Genomic DNA, 16,629 nt, shown 5'->3' on the forward strand with positions numbered 1-16,629 from the left:
AGAGTCTCACTTTGCCACCCTCAGTAGAGTGCTGTGGCATCCAACTCACAGCAACCTCAAACTCTTGGGCTTAAGCAATTCTCTTGCCTCAGCCTCAGGTAGCTGGGACTACAGGCACCTGCCACAATGCCCCGCTATTTTTTGTTGCAGTTGTCATTGTTATTTAGTTGTCCTGGGCCAGGTTCACACCCTCCAGTCTCAGTATATGTGGCTGGCGCCCTAACCCTGAGCTACAGGCGCTGAGCCTATACACATATATTTTTGAATAAAGGATAACCAGAAAGTTATAGTAATTGAAATTCTTCTGGGAACTGGAAACTCTCAGATTTACTTTCTATAGTTCAACATTGCTTGAATTATAAGCTTTCTATAATACAAATATTATGTTAATTTTTTAAAAACAAAAAAATCTGAATTATTTATGGCTTTATTTGCTTTTTGCTTTTTAATGGCCAAATTAGACTTTTGATTATAGCTATGATTTTATAGCTATCCAGCATAAAATCATCACAGCCATGTCTGAATGGCCCATTTGTCTATGTATTAATATATTCTTAAAATTACTTTAAGACAATCTTGCTTCTATCCAGGAATACTCCTTTGGCTAAATTCAAATTACCATCAAGCAGGGCAGCCACGTCAATCCTATAATATGTCTTTGTTATTTTCCTCAATTTTCAATTACAGGTCCAGCTCAGCTGATTGTTCAAATGTGCACCGTATTCCCCCAAAATTCACAAGTTGAAACTCTACACCCAATGTGTCTGTATCTGGAGATAAGACTTTTAAGGAAGTAATTACGGTTCAATGAGGTGATAAGGGTATGGCCCTAATCTACTAAGACTAGGGTCCCTAACAAGAGAGGAAGAAACACCAAGAGTATAAACACACAGAGGAAAGGCCCTATGAGGACAAAGCAAAAGGGCAATGTACAAGCAAAGGAGAAACTCCTCAAAAGAAACCAAATCTGCTAACACCTTGCTCTTGGATTTCTAATCTCTAAAACCCTGAGAAAATAAACTCTGTTCAGGAACCAAATCTGTGGGTTTCTAACACAACATATAACTCTTAAACTCTGAAAATACAGAATTTCTACGCCTCAGGTATGTCACATTACTCTCTAATTTGTTATATATCAAAGTTTTTCAAAGCATAATTGAGGAAAATTTGAGAACTGCCTGATGGGTATAAAGTCTTTCAATTCCTCTTGATACATTAATATATATCCTTGGATTAAGCCTGACAGCAGAGCTATATACCAGGATTATATTATATCAGCTCTCTCTGCCTCATCCTATAAAATAGATTTTTCTAAATATGACTTAATGTCACTCACCTATACCAAAAAGTATTATACAAATAGCCTATGAAAAGATCACTGTGTTTACCATAAGAATGTTGTGTATCATAGTTAAGTGCCATTTCCATTTACTAATTTACTGAATACTTTTTTGTACCAGGTTCTTTGTATTCTCACTACTAAAAAAATAACAATAAGGGCATTGAAGGCACTTGGGTTTTTATTCTGAGTTTTTAAAAAAGTTATTTGAGGGTATATTTGAGGTTATATTGAGAGCATGGTGGCTCATGCCTGTAATTCTAGCACTCTGGGAGGCCAAGGCAGGTGGACAGCTTGAGCTCAGGAGTTCAAGACCAGGCTGAGCAAGAGTGAAACTCCTTCTCTACTAAAAATAGAAAAACTAAAAAAACTAAAATATATAAAAATACAAAAACTAGCCAAGTATTGTGGCAGGCACCTGTAGTCCGAGCTACAAGGGAGGCTGAGGCGAGAAGATCACTTGAGCCCAGGAATTTGAGGTTGCTGTGAACTATGATGCCATGGCACTCTAACCAAGGAAAAAGAGTGAGACTCTTTCTCAAAAAAATAAATAAATAAATTTCCTTCACAGTAGCTTCAAAGAAAATGAAATACCTAGGAATTTATACATAAAATTTTTATATATAAAATTATTTTCTATACCTACAAAACAGGTGAAGGACCTCTATAAAGAAAATTCTGAAACCCTAAGAAAAGAAACAACAGAAGACATTAACAAATGGAAGAACATACCATGCTCATGGCTGGGAAGATATCAACATTGTTAAAATGTCTATACTTCCCAAAGCAATCTACAGATTCAGTGCAATCCCCATTAATACGAACATCATACTTTCAAGATTTGGAAAAAATAATTCTTCATTTTGCATAGAACCAGAAAAAAAACCTGTATAGCTAAGGCAATACTTAGTAATAAAAACAAAGCTGGGGGTATTAGCCTACCAGACTTTAGGCTGTACTACAAGGCCATAGCGATCAAAACAGCATGATACTAGAACAAAAATAGAGACATAGACACCTGGAGTTGAACAGAAAACCATAAGATGAAATTGAAATCTTACAGCCATCTGATCTGATAAACCAAACAAGAACATTCACTGGGGGAAAGAATCCCTATTCAATAAATGGTGCTGGGAAAATTGGATAACCACATGTAAAAGACTGAAACTGGACCCGCACCTTTCTCCACTCACTAAAGTTGATTCAAGGATAAAAGATCTAAATTTAAGGCATAAATCAATCAATAAAAATCCTCAAAGAAAGTGTGGGGAAAACACTTGAAGGGATTGGCCTGAGGAAAGACTTTATGAAGAAGACTCCAGGGGCAATCACAATAACAAAAATAAACAAATAGGACTTAATTAAACTAATAGCTTTTGTACAACTGAGGAGACAATAACCAAAGCAAACAGACAACCTTCAGAATGGGGAAAGATATTTGCATGTTATGAATCAGACAAAAGCTTGATAACTACAATCTACAGAGAACTCTAAACAAAAAAAGAGCCAACCTCCCTTGAGTAGGAAAGAAAGATGGGAATCCTAGGGTATAAATTAGAGTTTATCACATTTTCACACTACTGACGTTGGGGCTGGATAACTCTTCATTTTGGAAGGCTGTTCTGTGCATTATAGGATGCTTATCAAAATCTCTGGCCACTGATCACTAGATGCCAGTACCAATCCCCCATTACTTGCCCTTATATCAATGGGCAAGTGAGATGAATAGAACCTTCTCTAAAGAAGACAGACAAATGGCTAACAAACATGAAAAAATGTTCATCATCCCTAATTATCAGAGAAATGCAAATCAAACTACACTGAGTTATTACCTAACCCCAGTGAGAATGGCCCACATCACAAAGTCTCAAAGCTGCAGATGTTGGGATGGTTGTGGAGAGAAGGGTACACTTTTACACTACTGGTGGGACCTGCAAACTAATACAACCCTTTGGAAGAAAGTGTGGAGAATTCTCAAAGTCAGTAGTTTTCAACCTGCCTAATGCCGCAATGTATTTTCACTGTTAAAAAGGAGTTGCGACCCACTGGTTGAGAACCACTGCTCAAAGTACTCAAACTAGACCTCCCATTTAATCCTGCAATCCCATTACTGGGCATCTACCTAGAAGAAAAAAATAATCATTTTATCGTAAGGACATGTGCACAAGACTGTTTGCTATAGCTCAATTTATAACTGCCAAATTGTGGAAACAAGCTAAATGCCCACCAATCCAGGAATCGATTAGTAAGCTGTGGTATATGTACACCATGGAATACTATTCAGCCACTAAAAAAGATGATGACTTTACATCTTTTGTATTAACATGGGTGGAGCTGAAATACATTCTTCTTAGTAAAGCATCATAAGAATGGAGAAGCAAGATTCTCCAATGTACTCAATTCTGATAAGACAAATGATGCTAGTACATGGTGTAGGGAGGGGGAATGGGGCAGTGGAGAGGCAGAAAAAGGGAGGAGGGTGGGGGGCCACAGTGTGTGACACAGCTCTTGGAGGTGGGATACTGTTATTAGAGAAACTCTATCCAGCAACTTCAAGCAGTGTAACTTGGCTCTTGTACCCTCAATGATTTCCCAACAATAAAAAACAAATAAATAAATAAAATATCATTTGAAAGTCCTGTACAAGGACTAAAAGATTTGATTTATATTCTAACAGGATCATTCTAGCAACGACACCAAAAATAGACTGGAGGAGGCTAGATTAAAGACAGGAGGACCATATAAAATCCTACTGCCAAATCCAAGAAAGAGATGACAGTGTCTTGGACCAGGGTGATGGCAAGCTGGGTGCTAGAGAAGATAAGAAGTTGTCAGATCCTGGATGTATGCTGAGGGTATAGCCAATAGAATTTGTTAACATGGGCGGCGCCTGCAGCTCAAAAGGGTAGGGCGCCGGCCCCATATGCCAGAGGTGGCGGGTTCAAACCCAGCCCCAGCCAAAAACTGCAAAAAAAAAAAAAAAAAGAATTTGTTAACATTAGATATACAATATAAATGGAATAAAAAAGCTCGATTATAAGGGAACTGAAAAAAATGGACTTGCCATATTGATTTGGAGAAGGCTGGAGGAAGAAAATGTTAGAGACTGGAGACTGCAGTAAGTATTAGACATTCAAGGAGTGTCAAAGAAATGGCTGAATATGCAAATCTGAGAGAACTAAATGAAGAAAGTCTTTCAACAGAGCAGACAAAGCATTTTACAAGAAAGCAAGGGGAAACCGCCCTTGAGTAGGAAAGAAAGATGGGAATCCTAGGGTATAAATTAGAGTTTCTCACAATTTCACACTACTGACATTGGAGCTGGATAACTCTTCATTTTGGAAGGCTGTTCTGTGCATTATAGGATGCTTATCAAAATCTCTGGCCACTGATCACTAGATGCCAGTACCAATCCTCCAGTTATAACAATCAATATCTCCAGACATCGCCAAATGTCTCCTAGGGGACAAAATCACCCCCAGTTTATAACAACCAGTATAAATGTAGGAGTGGCCTTTTCTGGAAACACTGACTATTCATCCACATAAAAGGAATGTTGGAAGATATTATGTGTACTGTGTAGGGTACATGATGATACTTTAATTACCTCCTGCTGATTAGATCCTCTCAAGTACAGATACAGTCAAGGCCAGAGATGATGTGAAGAAGGTGCTAGCACAAAATCAAAGTCATTACTCCCAAGAAAACGTTTGGCATTTTGTTCTTGACCTATAGTTACCATATAAGCTACATCGATCTGTGAACTGACATTAAGCCAAAATTTTTTGAGTTTTTTCCATCTATGACCACTTGAAAAATGCACTTAACAGTCTCCAGTTTCCTGGGTTTCTCCTAAAATTACGGGAGGAAAACATAACTGATTTCGTATGAATCAATAGATTTCTCCTAAAGTCATAGAAGGAAAGCAATGTTTTTGTATGAATTAAATGTGACTATTCCCAAGAGTGCTCAATTTTTAGAAGTAATGAAGAAAATAGACCTAAAGGAACACATCTCCAATAATAACTCATTCAAAAGGTTATTATTTATATCCTTAAAATCACCCCACCAAATGACCACAATGATGTTTAGAGGAATCCAGCTCTACTCACCCCATCCCTTTAGGCCTACTGACTTCTCCATCTAAGATGTAAGATAACCATTATATTTTTGTTTAGGATTGTAGGTGGGGAGCATCAAAAGAGCCCTCAATAATCATGAAATGATAAGGTTGGAGAATAAAAAAGTGTAGGTCACTGGTTTTACGTATCTACATCAACTCCTAGTGTTACATGAGCTACCTTTAAGAGAAAAAAAATATAGTCATATCACCTGTGTAAGTTTTACTTGCTCCCTCAATAATAGGTCCTATTTTGTTTTGTTTTGTTTTTTGAGACAGAGCCTCAAGCTGTTCCCCTGGGTAGAATGCTGTGGCATCACAGCTCACAGCAACCTCCAACTCCTGGGCTCAAGCAAGTCTCCTGGGCAAAAGTGAGTCTCCTGCCTCTGCCTCCCAAGTAGCTGGGACCACAGGTGCCGGCCACAATGCCTGGCCATTTTTTAGTTGCAGCCATTATTATTTGGCAGGCCCGGGCTGGATTTGAACTCGCCACCTTAGGTGTATGTAGCTGGCACCTTAGGCACTTGAGCCACAGGTGCTGAGCCAATAGGTCCTATTTTGTTACAACATGGACTGTTCCGGAGCACTCATAGTAATGCAAAAGCATTCTATAAACTCAAAAAGATTGAAAACCCTAAAATTTCTACAAAAATATTTGGCTTCCAAACTTGTTTTTAATAAATAAGTGACAAGCTAGAAAAGCTTTATAAAATCCAAACTGCAGATATTCTGTATTATTTCCCCCCTTTAAATAATGCTTTATCATAGAGGAAATTAAACGAGTCAAGCATGACTTGTTTTTCCACTATCCCATTGTGGTCATTACCCAACAACCTATGCTCCTTTTGGTAATTTATCTGAGATTCTGATTTGCTCTAAAAATTCCCAAGATCCAAGTTAAATAATCTGAAAATTTTCTAAAGTAATTTTTTAAATATCCTAAAACCAGAAAGTAATGGAGTAAAAATATCAGGGGTGAGAGGGCTGCCTAAGGGGAATCTGAACACGAACACAATGGCCCATCTGCCACCCCACAGCACAGTGTGACAGTCCCAGGCAACTATTATCCGCCAGGTGCTGAAGACCCAATCATATAAGAGCCTCCTCCTCAACCATGAGGCCAAAGAAGACTCACTCCTAGACCCACTAGGTCTGAACGGCCTATTTACTAAACCAGAAAGAAGGTTAGACTCCCTGACTGTGAAGTCTGATCAACAGTCTTATAAATACAAGTGGAGAGGCAATATACAACAAAGACTCCAGACCTGTAACTTCAATAGAACCACTTTATGTTTCTGGTCCATTTTCTGTTTTGGTCCCTTAATTGTCAATTAAGATCCAAATATTTAAGAAATTCATTTTACAGATAAAAGATCTAAAAACGTTTTAAGTGATTTAACTTAACATGGGTGTAATTTGTATAACTACTTTTACACAAGGAGTTGGTTGTCTGTCCTCCCATTTTTTGGTTAGGCATTATTCAGAACCCTACCAGAGTTTATGAGTAGTTGCTAGGAGTCCTTTCACCACAGTAGGAAGGCTAATTAACAATCTACACAACAGCATAAATAAGAACTTACATAAACTCATATTCACATAAAGGCAAACACTAAGCACAAGTCCTTTGAAATATATCAATTTAAATAAACAAGAAGGTACACTCAAAGAACAAACAGGCCAACTTTCTCTTGGAAAACAAGCCTATTCTAACTTCTTGTCTGTCTTTCCCTTTAATCTTGGCATAGAGGTCAACAGGCATATGAGTTGTTATACATGTTAATAACCAGACAGCACAGAAGTATTTTTCTGTCCAGCTCCCTGATTCCTCCGCCCAAAAGTGATCTCTTTTTCTTTCTTAATTCCCATAAGAATTTAAATGCCTGGAAATACCACACAGCTGGCCTGCTGTAGTTAGGTATATGTCTTACTCTCCTATTAGATTAGAAGGTTTCTAAATGTCTAATAAACTCCCTGAAATCCGAACTATATCTTTTCGCTCTTTCTTTTTCAAATCCTCATAAAGCCTAGCACACCTATGTGTTCCAGAAACATTTGCTAAATGTATAAGCAGGTTAATCATTTCAAAATTTAGTGCTGCCATAATTCTAGGACTGAAATATTATGCTATGGTACAGTTAAAATATATCTATTCTCAATATGGGCAAAGAAATTTTTTTAAAAATCGTATCTAAATGCCAAAAAAAGAGGTCATATAACATTATTTTCTACTTTTTAAAAGGATGATTTTCATTCATTACCAACTTTTTGATGGTATTTTAGTAAAAAAGCAAAATCAACAACAAAAACAAAGAAATGTCAGAATACCAGATACAGTATAGGTATAGGTAATATGTATAAATTATATTTTTCAACATTCTATGGGCGTTTCGCTATTTAATAAAGAAATCTTATGGTTAAATCACTTTTGTAAAGATAATAAATATTCACTCAATAATTTATCCTTTTGTGAAAATAAATATTCACTCAATAATTTATCCTTTGTATTATACCATTTCTTGGCTTCAGTCATTCATGTTGTTCCAAATGTCAATATTCTGAAATCTTTTATCTTCTCAAACTACATAAGATCTCTTCCATCTGCCTAATGTTATAATTATGTACATCATTTTTAATTTGCTAGTATATTATAAATTCCATAAGAATGGAAATGACTTACTAATTTTTGTAAACTTTAATCAGTGTGTTCAATTCATGTCGGATTTGAATAATATCAACTTCCCATAAACATCTGAAAATACAGTCTGCATGCCTTATGGCCAAATGTTGAAAATTTTCATTAAGAATCATGTATCTGGCTTGGTGCCTGTGGCTCAAGTGGCTAAGGCACCAGCCACATATACCTAAGGTGGCAGGTTCAAATCCAGCCCAGGCCCGCCAAACAACAATGAAGGCTGCAACCAAAAATAAAACAGCCGGGCGTTGTGGTCCCAGCTATTTGGGAGGCTGAGGCAGGAGACTCCCTTGAGCCCAGGAGTTGGAGGTTGCTGTGAGCTGTGATGCCACAGCACTCTACCCAGGGTGATAGCTTGAGGCTCTGTCTCAAAAAAAAAAAAAAAAAAACCAGAATCATGTATCAGGGTGGCACCTGTGGCTCAGTGAGTAGGGCACTGGCCCCATATACTGAGGGTGGCAGGTTCGAATCCTGCCCCAGCCAAACTGCAACAAAAAATATAGCCAGGCATTGTGGTGGGCACCTGTAGTCCCAGCTACTCGGGGAGGCTGACACAACAGAATCATCTAAGCTCAGGATTGGAGGTTGCTATGAGCTGTGATGCCACATCACTCTATGGAGGGTAACAAAGTGAGACTCTGTCTCTAAAAAATAAATAAATTTTTTTAAAAATCATGTATTGTTATTTCAATTAATATTTTAAGAGTTATGAAAAAGTAAAAAAGCTAAGGACTACTACTTTTCAGGAAAGTAATAATATAATGAGAAATCTGCAGTATCTTTGCATAAAACCTCAAAACATTCACTTATCTAGGACCAGGCATAGTGGCTCACAACTAGCACTCTGGGAGACTGAGGTGGGTGGACTACCAGAGCTCAAGAGTTCAAGACCAACCTGAGTAAAAGCAAGACCCTGTCTCTACTAAAAATAGAAAAACTAACCATAAAAATAGAAAAACTAACCAGGCATGGTGGTGGGCACCTGTAGTCCCAGCTACTGGGGAGGCGCAAACAAAAGGATCACTCCAGCCTATAAGTTTGAGGTTGCTGTGAGCGATGATGATGCCACAGCACTTTACTGAGGATAACAGAGTGAGACGCTGTCTCAGTAAAATAAAAAAAATTCACTCATCCAAACAGTAGTTATAAATGTCATAAGCATCCAAATAGTAGTTATAAAAGTCTTAAGCAGCAAAACAGTTGAAAATGTCTTAATAAAAACAAAGTACAAAGAAGTGAAATAAATTATACTAGAGCCCATACATGGTAGATCATGTCCTTGGACTACCTAAGATCTGACTTATCACAGGGTAACAATATTTCCAGAACTTAGATCTTACAATGAAAAGAACCAAATGAGCAAAAGGTAATGTTTTCTTTTTCCATTCTTGTGATACTTAGGAAGATATTCTCCAAAGAGGATGGTCTAGGTAAATACAAAAGATGTAAAGTTCTATCTTTCTTTGTGACTGAATAGTAAGAATCCAATGTACTCAATATTAATATGAAACTAACAGATGAACAACTACACACTCACAAGAGAGAAAAACACATTTAAATTCAAGAAAGAGGCTTGGCGCCTATAGCTCAACCGGCTAAGGCGCCAGCCACGTACACCTAAGGTGGCAGGTTGGGATCCCCAGCCTAGACCGCCAAACAACAACGACGGCTGCAACCAAAAAATAGCCGGGCGTTGTGGCGGGCGCCTGTGGTCCCAGCTACTTGGGAGACAGAGGCAGGAGACTCGCTTGAGCCCAGGAGTTGGAGGTTGCTGTGAGCTGTAATGCCACGGCACTCTGCCCAGGGGGACAGCTTGAGGCTCTGTCTCAAAAAAAAAAAAAAAAAATTCAAGAAAGAGGGAGAGCAGAGGGGCTGTGATAAGCTCTCACCTATCAGGTACAATGTAGGGGTATATGGCATACCTCCTGGGTCAAGAGCTCAATTGCAACTTAGACTTTACCTAACAAACACAAACAATGTAACCTACTCATATGTACCCTTATATTAATCTAATTTTTTTTAAAGCGATGTTTTAAAATGTGACATATACAACTATATTTACAAAATCACAATTGAATGTTTAAAAAAAAAGCTGTTAACCACCAAAACACAAGTGAAAACCATCATAGCTTACGGGTTGCCACTAAAACTACATACATCAACTGGGAATGTCCATTATAAACTGCATAATCATGTCAATGTAACACAAATTGGAACATGATGACACCATTGAGTAGTCATTCACAGACCAGACAATCATACCATTCCCCCGTACACAGCAAAATACATAAGCAACCTTTTTCAATTATTACAAGGTCATAAACTCAAATTCCTTTTAGAATAATTTTATTCTTTTTTTATGTTTTGTTTATTTATTTCATTTTATTTTTTGGCCAGGGCTGGGTTTGAACCCACCACCTCCAGCCTATGGGGCCAGCACCCTACCCTTCTGAGCCACAGGCGCCACCCAGAATAATTTTATTCTTTAAATGTATCAGTTTATATTATTGCAATGTCAATTGCAAGATAAAAATATTTTTTAAACAAAATGTATCAGTTCATAGGCTCTGGAATAATCTATCCTATTTTGAAAACACACCATAAGCTAAGAACCACTGGCTACCTTTAAGACAATCTTTCCTTTTACACCAGCTATGTCCAGAAGACCCTCCCTACCTATCTATCCATACTTACATGTACATTATTTTTTGTTTTTTCCTTTTTTTTTATTAAAACATAGCTGTGCACATTAATGCAGTCATAGGGTACAGTGTGCTGGTTCTATATACAATCTGAAATGTTTTCATCAAATACATGTACATTCTCTAGGGCAGGCACTCTGAGAACAAGGAAACATACTACCAAGAAAAGTCACCAGACTGCAAACTAATGCAACCTTTTTGGAAGGAAGTATGGAGAATCCTCAAAGAACTCAAACTACACCTCCCATTTGACCTTGCAATCCCATTATTGGGTATCTACCCAGAAGAAAAAAAATAATTTTATCATAAGGACATTTGTACTAGACTGTTTACTGCAGCTCAATTTATAACTGCCAAATTGTGGAAACAACCTAAACGCCCACCAATCCAGGAATGATTTAACAAGCTGTGATATACGTATACCATGGAATACTATTCAGCCACTAAAAAAGATGGTAACTTTACGTCTTTTGTATTAACCTGGATGGAGTTGAAACATATTCTTCTTCGTAAAGCATCACAAGAATGGATAAGCAAGAATCCAATGTACTCAATTATGATATGAAGACTACTGATGCTAGTACATAGTGGAGGGTGGGGGAATAGGAGAGTGGAAAGAGGGAAGGAGGGAGGGCAGAGGGGGGTCACAGTGTGTGACACACCTTTTGGGCGGGACATAATTATAAGAGGAACTTCACCCAACAAATGTCAGCAGTGTAACATTGTTCTTTGTACCTTCAATGATTCCCCAACAATAAAAAAAAAAAAAAAAAACCTCACTAGATGAGAAGTCACAACACCTTCATTCCATTCCTGGCTTTTTTTCCCTTTCAGTCTTCTAACCCAGAACCGAAGCTTGTTCATTTGATTGCTCCACAAATCTAAGAGTATGCTTTATGAAGCACAGCTTTGCTTTTTTTTTTATTTCTACTACACAAATATGGGCATTCCGGTATTTCTTAGTTGATTCCAGAAGTGCTGGAAAATAGCTTATTCTCACTTTTTAAAGGCAATTATACAGTACAAAAGGTCATTTCTAGTTCATGGAAAGATTATAACTGGATCACTGCATTCAAAACTAAGGTATTAAAATGAGGTGGTGTGCAAAATGGATTTGTATTTACATTTGCCAGAAGGCCAAAGTAAGTATCACAGGCAGACATCCTACATCGGGTAAATTTTGAGCCAAATTTGGAAACATGAAAAGCAAAGACTCTATTGTTAAAACATGAAAATATAGGTTAGAATAAGAAGATCAGTATGTAACAGAGGGGCCAAGGTAAGGAATGCGTTTAATCAAATATAAAGTCAAAAACAGAAGCAAAATATTTGACAAGTTTAAATTTCCTAATATAGCTATTAGGAACAACTCCATATTCTTAAGCCAAGAGTAATGTGGTAAAATTGTATTTGAAGAAAATTATCCTGGCAGCTGTGTGGGGGATGAACTGAAGTGATCAAAGACAAGTGTCAGGAAATCTAGTTTGAAAGCTTTTATATCAAGTAATACAAATAAGATTCTAAAATAAGGTGGTGACTAAGGACACAAAAAGGGGTAAATCTGATAGACACTTCAGGGAGTCAGCTACACTTGGTGATAGGCTGAATCAGGGAGGTGTAAAAAGATTTGAAAATGTCTCTAAGTATTTGGCCATAAATGGCCTACAGCATAATCACACCTGCACAGCACTAATAGCTCTTACTAGGGCTTTTCCAGATTGCATCTGAATTTGCTTAGCTCTATATACCAGCCCTGAAGCGAGATAATCCTCCCCTTTAGATAGGAGCAATAAACTACAACCACCATTCTAGTGGGAAAACGCCATAACCAAAGGATCCAAATCTTTTTTGATGGAGCAATCATGTTCTAACCCTGGGGAACTTTCTATCTACACAAGTGGGGACAGGGAAATTTCTTCTCTCTATCCCTCAAAGATTCTCCACATGCCTGAAGCCCAAGCTCAATTCCATATGGATCTTTTACATCACGTGTACACAAAACACAGATGACACCATTGATAGTGACAGGGTGTAATAACGTAAGTCAGGAAAATCCTGTTTTTAAAGAATTCATTCTAAACTGGAGCAAAGCCAAGTTGGCTACATTTAAAAATTAAAATGGCCAAAAAGCAATCTTACCAGGTTATTTTTAATATCAAAAAATTAAAAAATAAATTGTTCCAGAATGCACTGCTACATAATGATTCTGCAGTTTTGCTAAAGCTTTATTTTCTGCAGTTTTAAAAACATGTTGTTGGAAAGCAGACATCAAAGTGTCCTCCCTTGTCTAAAAAGCATACCACTATGCTATTTTCCAATTTCATCAAGCAGAATGTTTATCAATAATAAATTAGTGTATTTAATAGAGGTCTTGTTGTCTACAGTTCCTTCGAAGGAAAACCATGTATATATTTAAGAAAAGAATTCGTATAAGTCTATGGGAGCCTGCCTGTTAGTAAAAGCAGCTCTGGGGCTCGAGCATTCCATTCTCAAAAAGGACTGGATAAGTCTATTCTCCTTGAGAAACACGTCTCTTTCATCTCGACGTTAAACATTCTAAAATGTTATGTTTACATACACTTTCCTCCAAAAAAAACTGTCATTATATTTTCCCACTGCCTTAGTTTAAAAAGTAAAACCCAGTCTTCCTCGCGAACAGATTAAAATATTACCTAGGAGGGTTGCCAAACTGCGACCTCCTGATAAATAAGATAGCTCTCCAGGCCACTGTTACTCTGACCTTTCCATTCTAAATCCTTTGGGAGCAGAAGATGAATTTTTTTATTTTCTTGCTGGAATTAAGATCCTGCTTATCAGGAGATACACAGGGTCAGGTTTAAAGCCACCACACTTCAGCAGCTCCTCGCTGTCCTAGCACAACGAGCAGAGGGAGCCAAGGCGCAGCATCGCCTCCACGCTCCGAGAACAAGACCCAGAGCAGGTGCGAAACCGACGCTCTGAGGTTCCAGCAGCTGCAACCACCTTCCACCACCGCAGACCCAATGGCCGCCCTAGGAGGTACCTTCCAGTCCAGTCACCCGGGGCCCGTTTACTGAGGATGGGCAGCGTAGTAGATTCCCAAGCCTTTCCGCTGTATGGTAATTTCCTACACCAGCCGCAGGACGCTATGGCCCCCAGAGGAAACTAAACCCCAAGGCTGCAAAGGGGCCGCGGGTGGGGCCCACCAATCTCTCAGAGTCTCCCGGGGAGGTGTGGGCCTCGGACAGGGGGTCCCTGCCCCCGCGTCTGGACCCTGGTCTCTCCCCGTCGGGCTCCCAGCCGCCGCTCACCGTGAAAGGGGCATCCCCGACGCTGCCCACGGAGTAGCAGTTGTCTCCAGGGTTGACAGCCCCGGTGAGGACCTGATGCAGATGCATCTCCGGAGCCCGGGCTGGACAGAGGAATGCGCGAGAGGGGCGACGAGTCCCGCGCCCGGCCCTCCTCCGGTCGCTGGAGACACTTCCCCCTCCGCCTCCCTCGGGAACCCGCCCCGCGGCGGCTCCGGCTTAACGCCTCGCCCCTGCCATGGGAGAACCTCGACCGCAGCCGCCGCCGCCGGGCTCGCCGCTCAGCTGCGGAAATGCCCGGATGCTCCCACCGCCTGCTGCACCGGCGCACAAATGCGGGAGGAGGGCAAGGGTGCGTGTGAGGCGGAGGAGGGCGCCTGGGGGAGCGCGCGAGCCGGGCGCGTGCTGGACGGGACGCTCCGCCCGAGCGACGGGGGCGGCGCGCACGCGCCCACCGCCGGGGAGCGAGGGTGGAGTGGAAGGGTAAAGCCCTCCTCCCGCCGCGACGCGCCTAGCTAGGGCCTCCCTCCCGCTCCGCGTTTGCGCGTGCGCGAGTAGCGGTTTCCAGGGCAATTGCGCGCGCCGCGCCGACCCTCCGGGCCGGGATTGCGCGCGCAGACGTGCGGGAGTTCCCTGGGAGCCTCTGGGGCTGCGGCCGCTGAAGGCGCCAGGAGCTGAGAGCACGTCGCGCGGGGCTTCGCAGCAGTCCCGCTCCTGTTTTGCTGTGTGTTTAATCTAGCTCGGAGTACAGTATGTAATGGTCAGTGCAGCTGCCCTCAGGACAAGGACACCAGTCACCGGGAAATTCCACCCCAGGAAATCTTACAGCCCTTCAGTCTTTGTGAAAGTACAGTGCATAAAATATTTTCTTTTATATAAACAATACAAGCATCTTGCGACTTGTCAGAGAAGCCATACTCTCCTGACAGCAAACTATTTTGCTCCCACCTCGTGTCATGATTATTCTGGACAGCAGAAGATCCTCCCCAGAGACTGGTGACTTAGACTCTTTTGTTCATGAGTGATGTCATGGCTTCGCAGAATCGCCTGATTTTCCAGACTGTCTGCTAAACTTTGGGTTGTTGGCACAGAGATCAGATCCCTGCTCCAGGTCATTCATGGCAAATTTTTTAGCCCGTCACGGGCAAGTGGAAAGGATACGAAAACATAATATATGTAAAACTAGGCAGACGCCAATAGTGTTAGGATTGAATGTAAAAGTCTATACACCACGGAAGAGCAAGAATGGTGTTGTCCAAGGCAACACCATAACACTAAGGCAAAGTGTTATGGAGACAAAACCTGACATAAATGCTGGGTAGAATTTTGACAGACTGAGATAGACAAAAACCACTATATTTAAAAACAGACAGAATGTGTTAATTACATTAACAAAGATTAGATTGGATTGGATTAATGTTTGAGCCGGATGGTATAAGGTGGGAAAGGGAAATAATAGCTAGCAAGAGTTAAAAGTATCCAAGTGGTCTTTGTCTCTTGGCCTGCCAGAATATGGAGTCTTCAGTGCTCCACTAGGAAGCCCAGATTTCATTCTGCTGGTAGGGGGAGCCCTTCAAATGTTTCTAATCAGAAATTTATATAATCAGAGCTGCTTTAGGAAAATTACTTTGTAGCACTTTGAAGCATAAAGTGAACAGTGAGGGAGATTGGAGGCAAAGAAAAAGAAGAAGAAGAAGAAAGACAGACAGGGCAGGAGATGGTAATCTGTTGTGTGCAAAGGAGCAGGAGGAATCAAAGATAATTCCCAATGACCTGGGGCATTTTCCTTTCTTTCTCATTTAGCGGCATCCCTCTCCCTCCTCCTCCATATCAAGTTCCCTAATTCATGCCCCTCTTTGACTCCACTGCCATTTACCATCATTTCAGATCTTATCATTTCTCATATAACTACCATAATAGCCTTCTAAATGGTTTGACTGCCTTCCATCTCTTTGTTCTCTGTCCCTAATCTCTATCTCTAATCTATTCCTTGTAGTTGCAGCCAGAGAATCTCTCTCTCTCTCTTTGAGACAGGATCTGGCCCTGTTGCCCCAGCTACAGTGCAGTGGTGTCATCATAGCTCACTACAACCTCATACTCCTGGGCTTAAGCAATCCTCCTGCCTCAGCCTGGTACTACAGGCACCCACCATGAAGCCCAGTTAATTTTTCTAATTTTAGTAGAGATGAGGTTTCCCTTTTGCTCAGGCTTCTCCAGAACTTCTGGCCTCAAGGGATCCTGCCACCTTCACCTCCAAAGTGGCATGGCCACCACACCTGTCCCAGAGAAGCATAAAATCCTCTGCATAAAATCCTGTAGTAGCTCTCCACTCCCTGTAGTTTAAAGTCCAAACTCCTTAGCTTGGCTGACAACCCAGACCAATATGGTTTCCCTTTAATCTTCCTTCCTTATCGCAGCCTGTTACCTTCCACTCACTAGGCTCCAGTACCACTAAACTAATCCTGTTCCCAGAGCATGCTATCTTCTTT

The 16,629-nt window shown here is 40.4% G+C and overlaps 1 protein-coding gene across 2 annotated transcripts in view; it reads right to left on the minus strand.

The window, feature by feature from the left end:
* DMXL2 (Dmx like 2) overlaps positions 1-14,326 on the minus strand; it is a 163,909-nt gene extending 149,583 nt beyond the window's left edge. For both annotated transcript variants that reach the window (XM_023510092.1, XM_003784357.2), the window contains exon 1: positions 14,144-14,326. In XM_023510092.1, coding sequence (XP_023365860.1) covers positions 14,144-14,230 — 87 coding nt within the window. In that variant the 5' untranslated portion in view covers positions 14,231-14,326. The remainder of the gene's footprint in view (positions 1-14,143) is intronic.
* Between the last annotated feature and the right edge of the window lie 2,303 nt (positions 14,327-16,629).

Source organism: Otolemur garnettii, unplaced genomic scaffold (assembly GCF_000181295.1).
Source record: "Otolemur garnettii isolate 467f Iridium unplaced genomic scaffold, OtoGar3 scaffold00011, whole genome shotgun sequence".
In the NCBI taxonomy this organism is placed as follows: Eukaryota; Metazoa; Chordata; class Mammalia; order Primates; family Galagidae; genus Otolemur; species Otolemur garnettii.